Raw genomic sequence first — 22,801 nt, 5'->3', positions numbered from 1 at the left:
CTCAAAGTCCAATCTAGGAGGAATTTAGTGACTTGAGAGGACATTTCATTCCTGGTTGGTCTGGTCCAGAAATTGTGCAGGGCTCTGATCAGGTCTGGGCTTCAGCTTGGTAGGAATCCCTCCACCGCCTTATACCAGGAGAGGGCTAGAGGGCCCAGAACCTAGTTTGAATGTCAAAGTCATATAATGCTTTTTCACTATGTGTGTTGCTTCTTGAAGACTTTTGTCTTTAAAAGCCCCTAATTTAAAACAGAATGGTTTCATGCACATGTGCATATTTTCTGAGGAATGGCAGCATCCTCAAACTCTGTTTCCTCTCATTAGAGGCAGTCATATAATGCTCGAGTATTCCATAAAGTCCAAGGGACATCTCTCTGCATTTTCTCTCTCCAACTCCAGTCACAAAATGCTTCCCAAGATCTGTTGTGCCAAGAGGCACGATTAGGAGGAGCCATGGGAAGAATACGGGTCACTGGCAACGTCCTTAACTTATATCAACTTTTGCTTGAAGAAGGGTCTTGTATGTGCCAAGTAGACAAGGCCTTAAAAACCCAGGGAAAAGGATTATTTCGATGCTGCATGCTGGCATCTTCACTGAAAATAGGGGGAAAGGGACTGTTTGCTGAAATGTCAGCTCTCCAGCGGTGGTGGGAAGGGTTGAGAGGGTCCTTTTTGTCTGTAGACTGGATGCTGTGCTCAATTACTGCAGGTGCACCTCAGGCATCCCTGTCACTCCCCCACTAAACTGGTGCAAAGTCCTGTTCCCATCCAGATTATGAGCTGCAACTGTCACGCTTTCCATGGCCCAGGAACTGAACTGCAGAAAACTGGGATGCGACCAGGGTGCCTGAGGTGACTCTGCCTCTGTTTCTGGAGTGCTTGCTGGCTAGGAGCCCTGTTAGCCTGGAGCCTGTGCTTGCTATCTGAGGACAGCCAATGTTCTTGCTTTTGGTGTTGCTGCTCTGATCTGCTGAGCTTGAGCTGTGCTTGAAAGGTACCCATCAGTCTGCCTTGTGCCTGCGGCAGCAGCAGCTAATGCAGACCTTTGCATGCAGCAGGGAGGTGCAGCTGCCTCTGGGCTTGAAAGTCAAAATGCTGAACGTGCACAGTATGCAGGATTTATAACCACTTTTGACACGGAGGCAGGCGGGAGAGCTACTGTTGTCACTGAATTTCCTCTGCAGGAAGTCAGCCCAGCAGATAGGCAAAGCAGCCTTCGGCGAGGAAGTCCTTGGATTTGCTGCGCGGGGGAAATCGTTATAAACAGGATGTTTGCCAAAGCTTCAGTCCAAGTCGCGAGTGAGCAAGCCGGCAGCTGGGCTCTGCCGAGCACACGGCCCCGGTGGGCAGCGTGGAGAGGGCTGCTCGCCCTGCTGTTGAAGCTGTAACCCATGCTCTGGCACTGGAGCTGGATCTTGTGCTTTGCAGGGAAATTGCTCGGGACAGCTGAGAGTGCGATGGCTTTTCCTCCCTGCTGCCTGCACATCTCTTTGGGGTGTGAGGGAGACAGGGCTTGCCCTGAGCCATGGGAAAGGATGGGGCGTGTAGAGAAAGATGTATTCACACTGCATATCCAGGCCATGAAGAATCCGAAGCAAAGGGTTAATCTGTACCCAGTACCCTGCAATAAATCAGAGCGTAGCCACTGCCCAGATGTGAGGCTCTTGTCAGCAGCTCTTTTTTATGGTCTCTAAACTCATTCCTCATTCCAGCCAGACCACCAGGGTGCTGTCCCAGGGGGTCAGTGACCAGAGGATCATTCCCTTTGTCTTCTGATCCCAGCGGGGGCATCTATACAGCATCCAGCCCAGCTCTCTGCTCTCGTGTTTGTGTGTTTGCTGCTGATGCTGGGCCTGGATTCCTACTGCTTTCATGGTAAAACTTTATTTGAGATGCTCCTGGGAGGAGTATGTGTGTGTCTATGAGTGTGCACATCACGTTGCGTCCCACCCTGAGCAACAGCAGGTCTCCAGCCTAGCGTGTGAGCAGTGGGACTGTGAATTGCATTTATTTAAACCGGGATTTCTGGGCTGAAATGAGCCTGCTAGGTTTTTGTGTGTTCAGATTGTCTCACCACATCCTGAGTTATTCTTTGGCATCTCTGCCTTTGTTGGAAATGCATATTTTTAAATATTTTTAAATTTTCCATATTTTTCCATATTCCCCATGCTTGGCTGGCAGCCTGCTGTATGCGTCTAGACAGACACGTTCATGCTGTTTCAGACCTGCTAATTTTGCTCATTTTCTCCTTTCTAGGCTGCAGAGCAGCATATGACAGTCAGCAGAGATATGAAATGCATCACATATTGATCCAGGGAAGGAGGGGCCGAGTTCAACTCCCCTCTCCCATGCAAAAAAGCTCTGTCTCCCCGAACGGAGCAAATCTGGGCCGTCACCTCCCCGCTCACACGGCCGAATAACACGTGTGCCCTCAGCAGGGAGGCCTTGGCTTAGTACCTACCCGGGCATGCAGGTGCTTAGAGGGCTGTGCTGCTTGTCCCTGCGCTGTCTGTCCTTCCTATGCCCCAAGGAATTAAAAATTCACTCCCGTGTGTGGAGGCCCTGCAGGAGGAGCTGCGTGAAATCCTAAGGGAATTTGCTCAGTTGGGTCACACAGAGAGGCCCGGTGGCAAAGGTGTAAGGTAACATTTGTAAAGCTCCTTTTGGAGCATTTATGCAAAAATTCCCCTGCCCCCTGAGCTGGTAGGCTGGGGCTGGTGTGTGAGTTTGGGGGATTCTGCTTCCCGCACTTTACTGCTTCCAGCTTGGTGGGTCCCAGGTCTGCACTGGGTGGTAGGAGGTAGCCCACATCTTCTGGTGAATGTGGGGAAGAATATCCTAGAAATCATCGGTTAAAAGGAGCCTTTTAGAGCTGTGTTAGTGTGGCGATGGGGGAAAAAGGGTCCAGCATGGAATCCTTTGACTTGGAAAATGGCATCAGGAAACAATTCTTGATTCCTGTTTTCTAGTGAAGCTGGTATGCTCTGGTTCAAAGTCAAGCAAGAAGTGTTATAACAACATTACCTGCTGCTGTATGGGCTTTGTTGTCCTACTCCTTTCCTCCCTGCAAGACTTCCGCTTGGCTCTGAGTCAGCACCGAGTTGTTCTCCTGGTTTACAGGCCCTTTGAACATCTCCCCAACCACTTCTCGCTATCTGCCTGTTCCCTAGCCTGCTTAAAACGCTTTCCCAGTCCTGCCCTCTGGTTATTCTTCTCAGCTTCCTCCAGCTGTGCCCTGTAATGCTACCCAACCTGTCTGCATTTCTCTTCTCAGCATTGTCCCTTCTCTCACTTTTGGACCCAGGCCGATTCTCACCGAGTGATTCACGCTATGTGGTGTCCACCACAGACTACCTGGGAATTGTCCTCCACCGTGCTCCGGGTCAGGAAATACTGTTTCCCCCCATACACATGTGGAAATCAGAGGACAGAGGAGTAGGGGTGACCTTCCTGGAGCCACTTGATTAGGTCCTGGGAAAGAAGGAACTTGAACCTTCTCCCCTGGGCCCCCGGTCCAGGGCTCAAATAGAGTGGAGCTGAATGATGTGACCTCTACTTCAAGGGCAGCTCTGGCTTAGGGAGCCTTGCTAGTAAACCTTATCATCGGTCTGTGCAGTAGCTGTCCTCAAAGTAAACTCTGGCATCTTACCTTTCCACTATGTTGCCCTGTGTCACTTCAGCAAGGCTGGGGGAGGAAAAAGCCAAGGTGGGGGGCAGAAGCAGCAGCAAACTGTCAAACGCACCCGAGCTCTTTACTGACGTGTTCTGCTGTCAAGCTGCTCAAAATCAGGAGAGCAATGAACTACTGAGCAATGAAAGAAAAAAAAAAAAAAGCGAGAGGGATGGGATAAGGCCCAAGCAGCCCTCCCTGTCTCTTATTTTCAAAACAAAATCCTGCCTGAGTTTCCCGGCCACGTCAGCGCTGTGCTATGTCAGCTATCTCATCCTCTTGGCAAGCCTGCATCCCTGGAACAGCCCGCTCTTCCAAATGCAATTGAAAAAGTTGTAAACACACACGAGACAGAGCTGAACCTGGCGGCTCCGACAGGGTTTCCAGGTAGGACATGCGAGGCCTGGCTTGAACCTGGCGTGGGGACGTTTCTGCATGGGCAGCAGCGGAGGCAGGGGTCCCACTGCGCCAAGCCCATGATCGGGAAAGCAGCAGTGACACGTGGACCTGACTTCCTAATTCCTCTCTCTTTGTTTCCCTAGATCATGATCGAGTTTTGCCCGGGAGGTGCGGTGGATGCCACCATGCTGGGTGAGTGCCTGTGCGGTACCGTCGTTTGGCCATGGCAGTGGTGGCAGCAGCCTGGCCATCCCTCCCTGCTCCACAGGCTCCTCTTTGCTTGGGGGGCGGTTTCCTGCCAGGCATTGCCAGGTGCAGCTTTAAGCTAGCACGTGTGTGTGACCTGGTCTCTCCAGCTATTTATTTCTCTCCCAGATTTTGCCTATTTTGTTACCTGGAGCACAAGGTGCAGCAGTGCTGGGGTGTTTCTTTAGCTACTTTGATGTCCTTTCCTGATGTAAATGCTGCTGGGATCAGTAGATCATGAGGCATGGAAGGGGGAGGGGAGAAGGGAGAGTCTGAATGAAGGGGAAAAGTAGTTTTAAATATTTATCTGCCTGAAGTGAAGGTGCTTGGGATCTGCTTCCCACAGCTTCCTGGGAAGGGGAACAGAGACTGAGATTTAATTTGGACGGCTATCATAACAAATCTTTCAGGTTCTTCTCGCTGTATGGTAGTCATCTGGCAAAAGAGTGCAAGCTCCCGAATAAACTGCAATTTGAAGTAATTCCAGGAATCTTCCCGTTTTTACCTCCTCCCTTGCATGCTGGAACTGGGAGCATGTGCGTGTTCCCAACATCAGCCCAGTGGCCAACAGCTGCCCCGGCTGCGGGGACTGCTCCTCTGCACATCCCTGGGGCCACACGGATACAGGTGCCGTCCTCTCGCCAAGGGGAACGCAGCACATTCTGCTGTCTGCAGGGAGAGTAAATGAAATAGCATTTGCATTCAGTGCAAATGAGAGCTCCGTGAGGAAGAAGTGGTAGTGAAGGAGGAACAGAATAGCTGATGCAGCATCTCTAATTCTATGATTAAGATCTTGCTCTGAAAGAGCATCTGTCCTGCTTGCTGCAGTCCGTCAGTCAGCCCCCATCTTACTCGCACAATAGATGCATTCGGGTAGGCTACAGGGCTCGTTCTGCTGGTTCAGGCAAAATCTACCGTGCACTCAACTGGGGGGAGGGCACGTGCTGCAAGGACAGAGGGAGGAAAGCTTGGACGATGGTAACCATCTGGAGACCTGACGGTTTGCAGAGGCACTGCCTTGGGGAGCAGTCAGGGAGAGCACACTGGCCTGGCAGAGCTTAGCGGGGAGGCAACTTCAGTTCCTGCATACTCCCTGAAAACTTTAGAAATAGGGATAGATACCAGGCATGATCTGGATGTGCTGGTTCCTGGTACTGCGTGAAGAATCAGCTCAGATGGGGGTAACACGGCCAGTCATTTACTGCTTGTCATTTTGGAAGATGGTTTGTCTCTTCTGGCAAGCCGAGGACTTGGCCGCATCTGTGGGGATAGGCTGCATTCCCAGAGCTGGGGAACTCTCCTGGAGGAGCAGATCCCGGCTGGCATGCAGAGCTAGGAACTGTGCATGCCTGCACTTGATCCGAGTGCTCCCTGCAGCTGCATTCAGCTCCCCCCTCTCTGCACCGTCAGCCCCCCTGACCCCCACACCAGATGAGCCCCGTGCTGCTCTGCAAGGACTCTGGTTTCCCAAACTGGTTTTCCAAATACCCAGGCAGTTTGAAGCTCAGACACCCTCTTGCAGGAGCCCCTGGGTCTCTTGCAGCAGCTATTCCTGGGCCTCATGGCTCACCCAGGCACCCCAGGAGGCAGCTATAAACTCCCAGCTCCAAAGGTGAGTGCTTTGTATTGCTACTGCTGGCTTGGGGAATCAGTTCACAGGCTGGTTTGCACTGCTGTCCCGCCGCGTGACACACGGGCAGTGCGTTTTGAACGTGCCCCATGCTTTGCTGGCTTCAGGCGTTGCTCAGGCAGAGCTGCAGCTCGAATCCCATCTCTCTCCCTCTAGAGCTGGACCGGGGCCTGACCGAACCCCAGATTCAAGTGATTTGCCGGCAGATGTTGGAAGCCCTCCATTACCTGCATAGCAAGAAGATCATCCACCGTGACCTGAAGGCAGGCAACGTGCTCCTCACTCAGGATGGGGACATCAAGCTGGGTAAGCCGCGCTGCACAGGGAGCTTAGCAGGTGCTTTCCGTGCAATGCTGCAGCATTCCCGATGCCATGGAGAGGAGGTGGCACAAGCCCATGGCACGTGCAGAGCTCTGAGCTCAGCGCAGTGCTGGCCATCGAGGATATGAAGCAGATAGCTGCCATGTGCTGCTGTTGCAGGAGTTGTGTTTTAGCATTCAGCTATGCACAGATGCTTTTGGGGAGTGATGGATGGTTTCTCCTTCCTGCCATGTGTATGGGAGTGGGGGGCTCTGGCTGTTGGGGGCTTTCTTGCCTGCAGCTCTGCTTCTCTGTGAGCCTGGCCAGGAAAGGATGGGGGAAGGTTCTGTGCTGCAACCATTAAGTTGTGTGCTGTTTTTTGTTGAGGAGTTCTGTTGATATCTGCTGAAAGTGGAAACACAGGGATGTTTTCTATTAACTCCTTGGGACTGAAAGACTAGACTGGGAAGGAAGCAGTTGGAAAGAGTGAAAATATCCCTGCTGGAGCACAAAGCAGCATGAGGAAAGATGGGTCCCCACCAAGTAGCTCTTGGCAACATGCTGCTCCATGGGGTCCTCTAACCTGTAGTAGCTCGTGGGACCCAAAAATGGGGACCCTCTGGGCACTGTGTGACTGAGTTATTGAACTAGGCTGCAGTGCGTGCACCCCTCTCGTTGCCTTCAGGGAATTGCTGCTATGACTTTCCATAAATGCCTTTGTGCTGTTCAATGAGCCCCATAGCTCAACTTGGTTCTGGAAGGGGCTCTGGGCAGCACCTGGGGAGCTCTGTGCTCTGTGCCATGAGTGCTGCAGGCAAGAGCAATGGGGCTCCCCCAGTTACTAATAGGTGCATCTTATATATAACTTATTTTCCGAGAGATTCCCCTTTGGCAAGGCAAAATTATAATCAAGAACCATGAACAAAAAAACAGCTGCTCTGGGTCCATCCAACATCTCATTGGGATGAGGAAAGTAGAAGCACACTTTGCCTTCCATCCCCAAGCAGTGCAGGGCCTGGAGACTTCACAAGCCAGAGCTGGGCCTTGATGGACTTTTATTTCATGGGTTTGTTTAATCACTTTTTGAATTCAATTTTTATGCTTTTTGGCCCACTGAGCATCCTGTAAAAGGTGCCAGTTGGCAGGGCTGGAAGCTGAAAGAATTCATCTTATCTGCAGAACAGGTCTGCTAGTGACAGGACAAGGTTTGCCAACAAGTTGCTTTGCCAACTTGCTATAGACTTGAGTTAAATTTACCTCCATCTACATGTTGAGGGATGAGAAGGGAACTTTGTAGCCTGGTCAGAAAGGGGGAAATCTATTACTAGCCCTTAACGAGGGGGTAGAGCCACTGTGGGAAGTTCATGTGATGTTTCTGTGGGTGCTGGCTGGAGACTCGCTCCCATATTGTGAAATGGGAGGCCATGCACAGGCAGCCTAGAAAGATGGAAACCTTCATGCAACTATGGGCTGAGCTCCGACATTGGCATAACCCAGCAGGGTATTTCCTAAGAGACCCACTAGCGGTGGTACCCTCAGTGTGGGGGTGCAAAATGGATAACAGCTCCTCTGGAGGCCATCAGAGAGAGACGACCTGTAGCAGGCCCAGCACCTTCTTCATGTCCTACTGACTTAGTCTGGGTTGACTTCAGCGGTATTCTTTTGGAAGGAAAAGTCAGGGAATGGTGTCACTCAGGGACTGCTCTGTATTGGGTTGAAGGGAAGAGAGAGCAAATGTAATAGTGCTTTGTTTTTTTCTAATGGAATAATGAGACATTTTGTTACTGAATGGCAGTGCTAAGAGGAATCAGTCATAGACCCGTTGATTTTTTTAGTTCTTTGTGGGAAATGATCTTCCCTCTAGATATGTAGGGATATGTAGATATGTAACGCTACTGCTATATCATAGGTGGGAGGGGAAGGTCCCTGGTGGTTGTGTACATAAAAATAAGTTTAATTTCTGATGCTCAGTTTAGAAGAAACACCACATTGTGTCATGTTCTTGTTTTAAATGTATTTGCTTTTAAATCTGAATTTCAGCCAAGTGTGCTAATTCAGAAGGGTCTTTCAGTTTTCCTAATGCTTCTAATGTTACCGCTCTTTGCAGCTGACTTTGGAGTGTCTGCCAAAAACATGAAAACCTTGCAGAAGCGAGATTCCTTCATTGGAACCCCTTACTGGTGGGTGAGCTACTTTGTAAGAAATCCAACGTTCATAAGGAGCTGTGGGACCTTTTCTCTGAAAACCAGTCGAGTCTAGTGATATGGATCCACTAGTATTTGGGATCTATGTATCAAGGAGTCTGGGTCGGCATTCCCACGTGCAAGGGTTTCCCTTGCGCGGAGGGAGCAGCGGTTACGGTGCACAGAGCCAGCCCAAAAGGCTGCAATGCTCCAAACTTGGAGGAGTGCGGGACACACATGTGCTTGCGTGTGTGCTCTCACCGCTCTCCCTTCCCCGGGTGGCCGCCCGTGCTTTGAAGCAGCTCCAGGCACATGAGAACAACTCCTTGCTGCAGAAATGTAATCTCTAAATCATCCAACTTGCTGAGGGAATGGATTGGGAGCGTATGAATTTATTGTCTGGAGCAGTGTCCGTGCCAGATGTCAATGGCCAGAGGGTTTTTGCGGGCTGTCTCAGGCGATCAGAGGAAGAGGGAGGAGGTTAGAAGAGATTGAACCATTCCTTTAAGCAAAGATGCTGCTTCTTCCTAAACCTAGAGCTAAGAAAGGCCATATTTGTGCCATGGTATAGAATATTTAAAGTATTGAATCATGGTCATGAGGCCTGTGTGTGGCAATGGCGGTGGTGTAATCCCTCATCATCCCCTCTCCTTGCTCTGCCCGTTGCAGGATGGCCCCAGAGGTGGTGATGTGCGAGACCATGAAAGATACTCCGTACGATTACAAGGCTGACATCTGGTCACTGGGAATTACGCTCATCGAAATGGCCCAGATAGAGCCGCCCCATCATGAGCTCAACCCCATGAGAGTCCTGCTGAAGATTGCCAAGTCTGACCCTCCCACACTCAGCTGCCCTTCCAAATGGTAAAGCAGAGCCTGCTGATCCCGCATGCGGTCGGCCAGCCTGGGCCTGGCTCCTAGGAAGATGTATGCTGGGTTTTGTGTTGTAGCCTAGAAGGATTTCTGTTGGGAATCAAACTGAGCAGCAAAGCTAGGAATGGGCATCTCTCCCTAACATTGTAACCTTCTTTGCAAATTTGTGTTTAAAGGTCCAAAGAATTCAGAGACTTCTTGAAGACTGCCTTGGACAAGAACCCGGAGACCCGGCCAAGTGCAGCACAGCTGCTGGAGGTATGGGCCAGCACCAGCCCTGGGCTGGACCTGTGGTTATGTCTGTATCTTCATGAGTCTTTAGGTGTCTGGACCACCCATTTTGGTATATCCTGGTTCTCTTTCTCTCTACCTCTCTCTCTCTTTCTTTTCTTTTCTTTTTCTTTTTTTTTTTTTTTTTAAAAAAAAACCCAGACTGCTTTCAGATCATGTTGTTTTTGCTTAGAAAGTGCTCGGTACTTTTCATCCACTAAAATGCTCTATGGAGTAGTAGTGATGTTTTCCCCTCTTGCAGCCAACTGCAGAGCTCCTATTGACATCAGCTGGAATAGAAATGGACTCCCATTTCCTAAAAATACCACTGTGGCAGCCAGCTTGTGTTATGCCGTATTTTAATTCACACCTTTTCTTTTCTTTCCATCCTGTCCCCTCGAAAAGTAGGGGGGGAAAAGAAATAAAAGCCCCCCCTGCTTTTTTTTTTGCTGCTTGCAAATGCTCCCCACCAGCTCTGTTTGCACTTGTGCTTTCTGAAGGATCTGCCCTTCCCTCCACAGCAGAAGGCTCCTTGCAGAGTCAGGAGACCTGATCCCTGGCCCCAGCCCTCCCATGGCAAGGAAAGGACATCTTTAATAGATGTCTTCTGCAGTGAGAGACCTTGTTTAAATGCAGCTGTTGCTTTTGTTTGGTGGCTGTTGACGTGCTGCGCTCTGAGTGCGTAACCTCAGCACCCGCTTCTTCCTCTCTTGCACACGCACTGCACAAAGCTGTGAATTCATTCACGGGGTTATGCCTGGTAATGCTGGGAGGAATCGTGTCCCTACGTCTTTGTAACTGTTTATAAGCAGGGAAGGCTCCTCGCCTCCCCAGCAATGCCAGCCCCACAGTTTCTATTCACTTGCTCTGTCTCCAGCCTTGCACGGCCCCTTCGTTGCCCTCCTAACACATGTGTGTCGTGCTTGGCTTTCCAGCATCCGTTTGTTAGCAAGGTCACCAGCAACCGGGCCCTGCGCGAGCTGGTGGCAGAGGCGAAGGCCGAGGTGATGGAGGAGATTGAAGACAGCCGGGAGGAAGCAGAAGAGGACGACTCGTCTGAGTCTGCCTCGGTGAGCGTTTTACCCCCCTTCCCAGGCCCAGTTCACTTGCTCGTGGCGCAGAGCCGTGCAGGAAGGAGCCCCGCGCTTTCCTTGGCTCTGCAATGCCGGTCACTAAGGGTTTCCCCGTTCCAGATGCCCCTGGGGAGAAGGCTGCCACTGCGTCAGCTCCAGTCGGGGGGACGGGAAAGCGGTTTCCCCTCAGGGAGGGACCATTTTCCTGTGACCACCAAGGGCATGCGGAACAATGCCCCTGGATGGTGGCCAGGTGTCCCTTTCGCAGTGACAATCTGCTGCCCCGGGGAAGAACTAGAAGGTTTGCTGCAGGATGTGGAGCCTGGAGCCTCCCCGCGGCACCTGGGCAGGCAGTGCTGTCCACACGGGTCACCAGTGACTGGGCTCACGGTGCCGGTGTCAGTTCATTTCCAGCCCCTGCGGTGCTGCTGAAAGGAGGCACACGTGCAGGGAAGGAAGGCAGGAGGAAGGGGAGGTGCTGCTGGCTTGACATGGATCATCCTTGCAAAGTGGCAGCCAATGTTAGCATAGTCCAGGACCTATCCGATGCTCTGGATTGGGAAAGCATGGAGCATGCAGTCCATGCTTCCTAATTCCAGGAGAGGTTAGGAAATGCCACCCCTTTTCCTGGCCACAGAAAGAAAAAAAAATGATGTGACCTTAAAAAAAAAAAAAAAAAGGCTGCAAAACAGAGCCTGGTACCAGCTTGAGAAGCTGGAGAGGAAGAAAATGCTGATAGGCTGTGGGACAACAGTGAGGGCTCCGCCAGCTTTAGGACAGAGCCTGGCAAACCCCCATGCCGGGTCTACTGGAAGTGAGACAGGGCTCCTGGGCAACGGGAGATGCCAGACCTTCTCCAACGTGTGGCAAACGACAGTGCTGCTGTTAGCCAAGAGAAAAGGGGTTCAATATGGAAAATCCTAGCTTGTCTCTGAAGAATCTGTGGTTCCTTGGAGTTTCCTCTTCCCTTCCCTTAATGTCCACAGCTCTCAGGACCACCTACCCGGAGAAAGATATAAATATCCCAGGACTGATGCCTCAAAGAGACAATTTCCCCCTAATAGCTCCTTAGCTGTGGGTACCTTTACTCTGAGGCATGAAGATTTATGGCTCTTGCAGTTGTGATAAAGTCATAGTGAGAGCTCTGTGGGAGACATGTAGGTCTCTTGCCCAAGAGAAAATGGCCATGACACTTGTCTTTGTTTGGGTTTGTGATTCTCGGTTTTGAATCTGGTTTTCTTGTCCCATACCCATGACCACTCTCTTCCTGCTTTCTGTGCGAAGCCCAACATTTTCCCTCTGTGTCCTTTCAGCCCCCTGGAAAGCACAAACGAGATCCCTCTGAAGCAAGTCAGATGAGTTTTGATGGGGAGAAACCTCCAGACTCTTCCTTACCCATGATAGTTAATGGGCCTGTGGAGACTGGAAAGGAGATTGCACATGGACAAAGCAATAAAATGAAGGGAGATGAAGGGATAAGCAATGACAATAAAAAGATGGAGAGCAACCACCCTATGAAATCTGTCACCAGCTCTGCTGCCACTGGCACAGAAGGTGGGGAAGTCACCTTCAGCACCCAGAGCAAGTTGAGTAACTCAACCGAAGGGAACAAGCAGCCAGGGACAGCCAGCAAAGAGCACAAGAGCATCGGGGACCGGCCAGAGAGTAGCCACTTGGAAAACTTCACAGAGGATAAACTTGCCAATGGGAGCCTGGATTCCTCGACTCCTTTTTCCAGCAGCCGATGCAAAAGAGATTCCGATTCCGGCAGCACTTCAGCTTCAGAAAGCATGGACCTCACCATCTCGCTGTCTGCTGACCTGTCCCTCAACAGAGAGAGTGGCTCGCTCTCTCTGAAGGTGAGAGTGGTGGGTAGAGGGTGTAAAGGTGGAAATAGGGCAAACCCCTTATTAAGAAGTGGTGTTTGTTTGTTTTTTTTTTTTCTTTTTGACTAAGTATATTATCCCCAAAATTCAAATCATCCTGCAGTTAATTTGGGTCTCTAACAAACCTGAATTAACCATGCTGCTGACCTGGCTTTTGCAGTTGGTATGCAGGCTGAGCAAGCTCAAGTGTGGAAATCCAAAATGTGATTTCCTAAATTTTATAGGTGGTCAATCATTATACGGCTCTTGCCTAAACACTTGGTCCAAGGAGACAGCTTATTTGGGCTGGTGCACTTGATTTTTCCAACCTGCCATGCTCCAGCCTGCTTTGCCTCAGTAGTAACTTGCACTACGACCTCCCAGGCTTTTTGGCTGTTTTTAAGGCTTTTTGGAGACTGTTTGCAAGCCTGAACACATTAGGTCAGCATGGTTTTGATTGAAGACACGAAATAACTGGAATGATATTCGCTGAGCTACAGATGAAGTAATGTGTGTGACTTGAAGGGGCAGAGATTTGTGTTGCACAAGATCTTTATCTGACTGCCTGCATGAGTGAGCGCTTCCCGGCATATAAACATGCCCAAATACCATTCTCGGCAAAACTTTCTCACCTCCTCTCTCCTGCTGTGAGCATGATAGCTGGCCTCCCACCAGGAGCCTACAGTTAGTGTGGCTTTGCTCATGGGGCAAGTGTGATGCTCTGGTGCTCTTGTATAGCAATTCACCCTTCTGCGCTAGCTTTCCTGGTGCCATGGTCACCTTAGAGGGCAGCCAAAGATGCGTACAATGTTACACATATGATAGCTCTCCCTGATGGATCCCCTAGAAAGGAAACGGAGTTGTCTGAGTTTTTGCTGGGATTATGTCTCGAAAAGAGATGGTGATGTTTGATTACAGTTTGCTTTGACCCTATGCTCAAACCAAACTAGATTACCTATCTCTGAGCAAAGGTCTCCTTTAATGACCTTCTCAGGGGGCATTGTGCTGCAGCACAGGAACTCCTTCCGACTTCTTTATTTTTCACCATCGGAGTGCAAAGACAAAAGGGTGCATTTTGCACCGAGATTTGAGTGTGGGGGGAGGGACTGGATTGTGCTGCTTCCTTCCACCTAGCCACGATACAAGAGGAAGGTCGGACTCCTGGAAAATGCTAATCCTCCATAAGGCTGGAAACCATGGTCCCAATTATGGGACAGATGGGGGGTGTCAACGGAACAACAGGCACACTTCAATTGACATGATTTGCCCAGGTCTGCGGTTGGAGACGAGCATCTAGGCTAGCTGCTGTGGGAGCTCCCAGCCCAGCGCCAGTGCCCTGGTCCTGGCAGACTGTGCTGCTTCGATCACAGGCAGCTCTGGGTCTCTCTTGGTTGGGCTGCACTTTGTATTTTGATTTAAGTTTCACAACAGAAGCAAGAAACCACACATATGCATTGCTTTAGCCAAAGCCTAGGCACGTACTTCTGGTCTTTGTGCCCAGATCAGAGAGCTGAGCCCCAGCATTTTCAATGCACTTAATTCTCCTTGAGGTTGAATTCTTCTTCCTCTCAGCTGCTGGGGCAGCCCCATGCTGGGATGTTTTGCGATTTCCAGGGGCTCCTGTTTACAGCTGCAGGAAATAGCTGTGCCTGTTTGTTTACTTGTACACTGAAGAGATGCAGGAGGGACCTGGGAAGGAGGGTTTTCTTACTGCCTTCTCCCCCTTGTCCACACAAAGCATCACACTAGCTTCCGGGCACACGCTTCTGTTCACCAAGCCAAACTCCCCTCCCAAGTGATACTCTCCCGTTGCTTGCATTTTCCCTGTATGTGTGCCAGGTATCAGCAAGAGATGGGATAGCAGAGAGTTAAAGCATTTCTGATATCAACTGTTAAATGTTTTTTATTACTAACCTGCGAAGTTAAGGTGACTGTTTGTGCAGGAGATCCTGGTTTTGAGCATGTAGCTTGACTTTGATGCCTGATCTGCATGAGAAGTGTGTTCACAGCTTCTGCTAAAACGCTGGAGAGATGGAGGAGACACACTATGATTTACACTGCAAAATGTGCTCAGAGTGGGCACATAAAGTCAGTGTCCCCAGTGACCTGTTTCTCACAGTCAGTTTGCTGTGTTTGGAATATAGCTTATCTCACAGAAGTGTCATGGAAATACATTTGCTCATGTTCAGCAGAGGATCTCGACCCTCTACCAAGGGACATCAGCAAAAGCCAGGAGAAAATGAATAATTCTAGTTGCAGATCTAAGTTTGAATAGCCTCATGAATAAGCTCGGGAGCCGTGTGCTTGGCAGCAGAGGAAGAGCCCTGTAGCACAGCTCAGGGCCAAGTGTTGTCGCGGTTGCTCGAGTCAGTGTGCTGAATGAGCCCTGCAGGCAGCTTAGCCATGCTAATATTGGCCTTTGCTCCATTTGCAAGTGTAGGATTTTTAGCTCTGCTGCCTGAATGCAATTTGGGGGCAATAAGGGCCTGTGTGAGCTAAGCTATGCATGTGCACAGCTCATGCAAGGCTTTTGCACCTGCTTTGCCATGTAGGTTTGACCATGAATGGGCAAGTATGTGGTTCTGCAGTTACAAGTAGCTCGCCCTTAGGGTTTCTCCAGCTCATTGCAGCAAGCTCTCTGGGAACCGCCAAGCTCTGGTCTCTGGGGCTCACAAGAAGCTCTCGTGCTGTCTCCTCTGTGATGGTGATTGGAGCAGAAGCCAAAAAAAGAGCAAGAGGGGCCTGGGGAGTGCTTGCCCGTTCCACCACTGTGCTTTCTCTGTAGGACCGCAGGATTTAAGTCATTCATATCCTTACCTTTTTGCCAAAGAAGCTGACTGCCTGGTCCAGTTGTGCAGCCATGCTCTGTGCATCAATCCAGGAGGAATGCACGCTAGCTGTGCCGCAGCCAAGAGTGAGCACCACTCCTGGCAGTTGTCTCCACCTACCCCAGTGGAAGTGAGCCTGGCTTGCTTTGCGGAGGTCACCGAGGGGCTTGGAGTCGCCTGTGATTAGCTAAGCACTGTAATGAGAGCCAGAGGGACATACGGTCTGCGCCTTCAGGCAAGCTTGGCTTGCTTCCATGCAGCTCTGTCTGGAATTGTGAGCCTGACGTGGAAGCCTTGCCTGCCTTGGATCTGCAGGTGTGCTGGGGGAACCTGAGAGTCAGATGGCCCCGGAGGCTTAAAGGGAAACCTTGCAAACTTCACGTTTCATGTGGTTCCTAGGCGCTGCAGTGCAGTTGAGGCCCCAATATCCTCTGTCAACCTTGTTAGACAAAGCAAGGAAGGGTCCTCAGGGTGGTGGGTTGTCTCTCTTCCAGATCATGTTTCTGGAGGGTGGAAATCACGCATCATAATAGTAAGCAAAGACTGTATGGCTTGAACTGGAATTCCAAATCTGCTGCTGATTTTTGTTTAATGAAGTTTCCTTGCTTATGTTCTTTATTAGCAACAGCATGAATGTTGCTCTAAGACTTTCAGCTGTAGCATCCTGCATGGTAAGCCAGGGAGCCAACTTTATGGTCTCTCTCTTTCTTCCCTTGATGAATGTCAGGATTCTCGGATGCAGAAGAAGACGCTGAAGCGGACCCGAAAGTTTGTGGTGGATGGAGTAGAAGTGAGCGTCACCACCTCAAAGATCATCAGTGAGGATGAGAAGAAGGATGAAGAGATGAGGTTTCTCAGGTAAGTTGGTCACCAGGGCCGAGGGGAGTACACAGTGGATATCTGAGACAGGATTTTCTTTCTCCACAAACAAACCCAGGACCAACCAGAATTCCTTCCGCTGTCTGCCTTTTCTGGGAAATGTAGTAGTCGTGGTCCAGCTCAGATAGGACAACTGTCCTACGTGAGCATCCTTTTCTGGGCTGCATTTGTGCCAAGCATAGGGTGCTCTGAGCACATATACTGAGCTCTCCATACTTGAGAATGAGGGATGCATCTTGGGGTTAAGATGTGGCAAGGTTATGATAAGGGAAGCTTGTGCTGGCTGGTTCTGAGCCTTCTCTGGGAATGATCAAATGTGTGTCTCCAGGGCTGTGGATGGAATTAAGCTCAGTGGAATTAAGCACAGAAAACTTCTCAAGATGGTCATATTCCTTTTGTTCTTGTATTTCATCCTTTGTTAACAAAAAGACTCAGGACGTTATAAACTCTGACCACCACTCTATTCACGGCATGTCCTCCTTGCTTAAACCTTTATGATGCCATTACAGATTTTTTTAGCCTTCAAATGTCACTAACCCTTTATTAGGGAGGGAAAGGGCTGTTTCTAACTCCATGACTATTCGTAGCATCAGTGAAATGAAGAGGCCTATTTAAGAATTAAAATACATTTTTTTTGGCTTGGTTCTCTGTTCTAAGCTTCATTTGCACAGCTCTGAAGGACTCCCTGAGCATATAATCTGTCCTGAGCACAGTATGTCACCATGGCAGACTTATTTCTAGTCCCTAATGGGGAGTGTATGTAGTAGCTCATTAGCTACTTCTTTCAAGCAGCGCACACCCAGATGTACCTGGGGAGCATGTGTCTGCGCAGAGCATTCACAGCCAGGGTGCTGTCTCCTGGTCCTCTTGCAGGTGTGGCTGCATCCCTGAAAACAGGCTGCTCTTTATTAATAGTCTGCCTCCTCCTGTGACCTACAAGGTGGAAGAACGTACAGAGAGGCTTGGGTTGAAAAGCTTCAAGTCCCTGAACATCTTTCAGATGGAGTTATTCTGGTGGGGCCAGCTAGCAGGCATAATGAACTCTCCTGCTGTACTGTTTTGCACTTAAGGGTCTTATTGCTGGCTTTTTGGAGTACACCAAGGTATTGATTTGAAGGTGGGAATACAAGCTAGCACAACATGCTGGGCCAATTGATTTAATAGGCCTAGAGTTTGTTTTGATCAAAGAAATCGCTCTAAAGTGATTTTCCCAGTAGGGCCCCCAGAGAAAGCTGTACTGAAATGTGCAACACTAATGCATAGCAGAGGTCATGAAAGGGATTCTGCATAGAAAAATTGTTACCCCTTTCCCTCTTGAGTGGCACATCAGTGATTTACAGCTCACCCGGGCATAAACTTGCCAAATGGACTCAGACACTGGGCAGAGACCCCCTTTCACTGGATGTAAAGCTGAATGAATACATGAGGGGAGTATTGCATAGATAAGTTAGAATCTGGAGAAACTGCCCTTTTTACAATCTTGTTATGAGCAAGAACGTGTGCTGAGCATGGGGTCCAGGATGGGCAACATTAGCTTGGGTTGGGCTGTGTTTTGAAGACCAGTATGTGCTAGGGTGGATGGCAGGATAGGTGTCTTGGATTTCAGATGGCAGAGTATTGCCTGCAGCATCACCTCAGGAGTTTTGTCAAGGCTTGCTTCCAAAGTCCTAAATAGCAATTGGCTTCCCTGTGGCCAACAGTTAATGCAATTAACATCCTGCTTCCTCCAGTGATCTGGTGTCACAGAGCCCAGGAGCCTGTCAGCGGGCAGTGTTCACCTGCCTGTACTCAAGGCGAGAGTGGCAGTGCTAAGGGACAGCTGTGCAATTCTCATGTACTGCAGCAGTGCTCTCGTTATTGATTCTGCCGTCTCTGCTCAGGCATGTCTCTCTGAACTTGTCTGACTGTGCATTTTTCTCTCCTCCTCCTTTTGGATTCTCCATAGGCGCCAGGAGCTGCGGGAACTGCGTCTCCTTCAGAAGGAGGAGCACCGAAACCAGGCCCAGCTCAATAGCAAGCACCAGTTGCAGCTGGAGCAAATGTTCAGACGCTTTGAGCAAGAATTGACGGTATGTGGGCAGGGGAAGCTCCTGAACAGCAGCTGGTCTGGCTTCTCTGCAGATGCCCTGCAAACCCACTCACGAGACAGCCCTGTCTGGGTTGCAGCAGTTCTGGGATATCATGTCCACAGAGAGCTGAGAAACCTTTTTAGGATTTGAGGGATTGGATGCATGTGCTGAGGATGGAGTCTTCTGTGGCCATTAAGCACATGCAGCATAGCAAGCACTAATGACCATTGCCCCAGGAGGGTGTAGCAGGGGAAGGAGTGCTCTGGACTTTCCCTCTTCAATGCTTTTTCCTTATATGTCTGTTTGAGACTACTGTGAGAAACAGATTATAGCACGTTGTTCCTGTATTTCACAGGAAAAAACCCTTTAAATAAGAAAGCAGAAGAGCCAGGGTGTGGGAGCAGAAAAACTGGAAAGTCTTTGGGCATAAATTGAATAAAGATCAACAGAGTTTAAATACTTAGTCTTTCTTTGGGGAGCTTATGTTAAAATAATTCTGTAGATAAGTCACTTCTTTAAAACTTTCCTGAGCCATCTTTTAAATCTCTCTTTCTTAATTCACCTAGCATGTATGCTCAGTAACCCCATCTTCTTCTGGCAGGGTGGCAGGAGCATCATTCAATTCCTGTTTCTCTTACATTTCTAAAGTCTTGACATGCCACATCTGTGAATTTCCACCCTAACAAGTCACTTCTCATTTGTAAGATTTGTTCACAGCACTGAGCAATGTGTAAAGCCCCTGCATGTGCTTCTGTACGCAGTTCCCCTGTGGCACTTAGCAATCTGCCCCCATTAACACTGGCATGTTCTGCCTCTGCCACCTGAGAAGAGAGATGCAAAGGGGCTGCTGGAGTGCAGCACGCTCAGACTCGCAAGGCTGCATCTGCAGAGCAAGAAATGTTGTGCTGGGGCACTGTGTGCTAATATTTTTCCCAGAGCAACGGGTCCCAGTGGGATGTTGCAGATCAGGACTCGAGCAAGCAGAGGGGGTTGCAGTGCATTAACATGAGAATTTGAATGTTTCCTGCTCCTGCTAGTAGTTCTGCTCTGTGTGCTTCAAATGTCATTTTTGGAAACTTCTGCCTATAAAGAGGCTCAGTCCATACAGAGATTCCACTTTTTTTTTCCTTTTTTTTTTTTTTATTTTTATCATTTGGAAGGAAGTAAAGAGGAGGCTGAGGCTGACCTATATTTCCTTCCCAAATAGGCAAAGAAAAAATTCTATGACACCGAACTGGAGAACCTTGAACGTCAGCAGAAGCAGCAGATTGAGAAGATGGAACAAGATCACTCACTGCGCCGGCGAGAGGAGGCAAAGCGCATTCGCTTGGAGCAGGAACGGGATCACACCAAATTTCTGGAGCAGCTGAAGCAGATGAAGAAGGAGGTAAGCATGGGAAAGGGATGCAGGGATGGTTCCCTGCATCTGCTTTTTCCAGGAAAGCATCACTATTTCTCTGCAGTAGATCTTGAGAGGAAAGTGTTTGCTAATGTTTTGGCAGTAAGCTCTTTTATTTGATATTTTTAAATGATTCCTGAGATCCAGCTGTTTGGGGACATTAGGTGGGGTTATTCCTAGACCAAAGTTACCTGCTGATAAAAATCTCCTTTACTTCCCCTAAAGGTCAAGAATGAGGTTGAAAAATTGCCCCGGCAACAGCGGAAAGGAAACATGAAGGTGAAGATGGATGATTTTTCCCAAAAGAAGCAAACCATGGTAAGGCTGAGGGAGAGAATTGTTCCAGCTCAGAGTGGGAGGACTGGAGGAGGCAGAAGCATGCATCATTTTGACCTCCCTCCCTTAAGGACTGGCACATGTTAAAATTCCACCAGATGCTTGTCAAGTTGTAGCAAAGGAGGGCTCAAGGTGCTACGGCTGTTCTCTTCCAGGAACAGGAGTTTTTGACCAAGCAGAAAGAGGATCTGGAGTTGGCCATGAAGAATATAACAGCCCAGAACAAAAAGGAGATTTGTGACAAGGAACGCGAGTGCCTGAACAAAAAGCAGCAGCTCATGAGAGGTGGGTGGCAAAGGGTGAAGAGGAAGAAAGCAAATGCTGTAGCAATAGGTTTATCTGATGCTGGCTCTTCCCACGCAACAGATGCTGTGACAGAGTTGCAAGCTGGCAGGACAGGATTTGGCAAAAAACATCCTTGCCAGATCCTGTCTAAATGTTTAACAATCATAATACTTAGAGCTTTAAGCTTTAAAGCACTTTACAAATATGAACCAATTAGGTTTCATAATTGCACGAAATGCATCACCAATATAGTTTGCAATCAATTTCTCTTGGAAAACAGGTGGTGAATGATCACCCCCTGCGTCTGCTGCACTGCTCCTGCATGTAGGGTTTGCTCATGCTTGGGATGCTACGTGCGACCAAGCCAGGATGCCAGGGAGGGTTTTCTCCTGACTCTTCTGCCTTGCTCAGATCGGGAGGCCTGCATGTGGGATCTTGAAGAGCATCAGCAGCAGGAGAAGCACCAGCTTGTCAAGCAGCAGCTGAAGGACCAGTACTTCCTCCAGCGGCATGAGTTGCTCCGGAAGCATGAGAAGGTGAAGAGTTAACTCCTTCCTCCCCCGGTGCTGTGCTGATGGGCACCGTGTGGCAGATCTCACAGTCATTTCTGCTTCCTTTAAGCCTTCTCCTGCTCTGCGTTTGCAGCAGGTTCACTAGTTGCCCTCACTTCTTGCCCTCCTTTCTCCCCAAGGAGTTGTCTGTCTCCAGCTACCTCCGTGCAGCTCCCAAGTCCTGTGCCTGTGTGCAGAGCTCTCCAGCTCCTTTCAGTCTCCTCAGCAGTTTCCCTGTTGGTCTGACTTCTCTGATGATTTTTCTTCTGCTCTCACAGGAGAGGGAGCAAATGCAGCGATACAACCAACGCATGATAGAACAGCTGAAAGTTCGGCAGCAGCAGGAGAAAGCCCGGCTCCCCAAAATCCAGAGGAGCGAAGGGAAGACACGCATGGCCATGTACAAGAAGAGCCTTCACATCCACTCCAGCGGGAGTGCAGCCGAGCAGCGGGAGAAGATAAAACAGGTCAGATTCTGCAAAGGGCATCAATTTGAAGCTCAGCTTGAGGGTATTTTACTGTCCTATTGGCAGAATGGAGATTAGAGAGGAAAGAGGCTACTGATCCCAGACGTCTAACCCAGTGCAGGGCATTAGGACTCTCTGCTTTTGTGGCATCAGGGATGGTTTTCAGTGCTGCTCACTGTGTGAGCAGTGTTGGGAAGCAACCCTTCCCTTGCAGCCTTTTTTTTTTTTTTTTTTAAACTACCTTTAGATAATAAAGTTAGTCTCTTAACCAGTTTCAGAGATCAGAGCACCACTGTTTATACAGGTACCTGCTTTTCTCTGTTCCAGTTTGCTCAGCAGGAAGAGAAGAGGCAAAAGGCAGAGCGGCAGCACCAGCAGCAGAAACACGAGACGCAGATGAAGGACATGCTTGCCCAGTGTGAGAGCAACACAACTGAGCTCCAGCAGCTGCAGGTGAGCTTGCACAGCACATCTGATCCCCTGCAAAACCTGTACAGAGGGGGTCTGGCCTTTGCAAGCAGAGTAGCTGCAGAGAATTGCCAGCGCATTAGAACCGATGTCCTCCTGCTCTTCCTTTAGAGGCTTTTGGGGCTATATATGACCTGGAGCTCAGAGCTCTGAATGCCTCTGGCTGATGCAAGTCTTCTTAGAGCACAGGGTTTATGGTCCCTAATGAGTGTTTTTATTGTGTGGTCTGTATTTAGAATGAAAAGTGTCACCTCTTGATTGAACATGAAACGCAGAAGCTAAAATCCCTGGATGAGAATCACAACCAGCACATGAAGGAGTGGCGGGACATGCTGAGGCCACGGAAGAAGGTAGTGCCTCCTCTGTGTGAGCAGGGTGTCCTGCTCAGCTGGTTGGGGGGACAGTGTCCATAGCTCCACTGTAATCACCATCACATATCTTGTGTGTGTTACTTTTTGCTTAAGGCTCTGGAGGATGAGCTGAACCAAAAGAAGCGTGAGCAGGAGATGTTCTTCAAGCTGAGTGAAGAGGCAGATGGACCGACTCCAGCATCCCCAACCAAACATGCCAAGTTTGTCCCATTCAGCTCTGCAGAAAGCTTGTAACACCTAGCGGCTGGCAGGCCACCAGCTGCTACTTGCTCTGTCCTCCTTGGTGGGCAGCCTGGACTTGGAAGACCCTCTCACCAGCCTCTTCTCAGAACAGCATCATCCTGCCCTCCTTGCTCCATTTGGGATAAATGCAGCCTTGTCTTATGCTGCGGGATGTTGACTGGAGGTTTTGGTGGCTTTTCCAGGGGCTGGTCTGCTCAGCACAATTCCATACTGGGAAGCCTGGGAGGGAGCATTTCCTGTGATTTTCCTTGCACTGTTGGCTGAATGCATCACCTTTCACGTTGAGCCTGGTGCTCACTGGGCTTGTCAGCTCTGACTGAAGCAGTAACAGCTCTGAAGAGGAGAAATGGGCAGCACCTCTTGTACTCTGTCCAGTGGTTATTAACCTCTCTTTGC

General features: G+C 49.6%; 1 protein-coding gene across 1 annotated transcript in view; it reads left to right on the top strand.

Annotated features, from left to right (window-relative positions):
* The window catches only part of STK10 (serine/threonine kinase 10), a 47,956-nt gene extending 25,155 nt beyond the window's left edge, over positions 1-22,801 (top strand). Inside the window, exons 3-19 of the mRNA XM_088521484.1 lie at positions 4,213-4,261; positions 6,102-6,251; positions 8,353-8,425; positions 9,098-9,292; positions 9,478-9,559; positions 10,507-10,641; positions 11,958-12,503; positions 16,065-16,195; positions 18,162-18,285; positions 19,493-19,672; positions 19,910-20,002; positions 20,176-20,305; positions 20,717-20,841; positions 21,135-21,323; positions 21,651-21,776; positions 22,028-22,141; positions 22,256-22,801. Of these exons, the coding sequence (XP_088377610.1) occupies positions 4,213-4,261; positions 6,102-6,251; positions 8,353-8,425; positions 9,098-9,292; positions 9,478-9,559; positions 10,507-10,641; positions 11,958-12,503; positions 16,065-16,195; positions 18,162-18,285; positions 19,493-19,672; positions 19,910-20,002; positions 20,176-20,305; positions 20,717-20,841; positions 21,135-21,323; positions 21,651-21,776; positions 22,028-22,141; positions 22,256-22,396 (2,583 nt within the window). The 3' untranslated portion in view covers positions 22,397-22,801. The remainder of the gene's footprint in view (positions 1-4,212; positions 4,262-6,101; positions 6,252-8,352; positions 8,426-9,097; positions 9,293-9,477; positions 9,560-10,506; positions 10,642-11,957; positions 12,504-16,064; positions 16,196-18,161; positions 18,286-19,492; positions 19,673-19,909; positions 20,003-20,175; positions 20,306-20,716; positions 20,842-21,134; positions 21,324-21,650; positions 21,777-22,027; positions 22,142-22,255) is intronic.

This window comes from Tinamus guttatus, unplaced genomic scaffold (assembly GCF_059628265.1).
Source record: "Tinamus guttatus ecotype Peru unplaced genomic scaffold, ASM5962826v1 Tinamus_guttatus_pri_ptg000007l, whole genome shotgun sequence".
In the NCBI taxonomy this organism is placed as follows: Eukaryota; Metazoa; Chordata; class Aves; order Tinamiformes; family Tinamidae; genus Tinamus; species Tinamus guttatus.
This window is presented reverse-complemented; position numbering and strand designations above follow the sequence as displayed.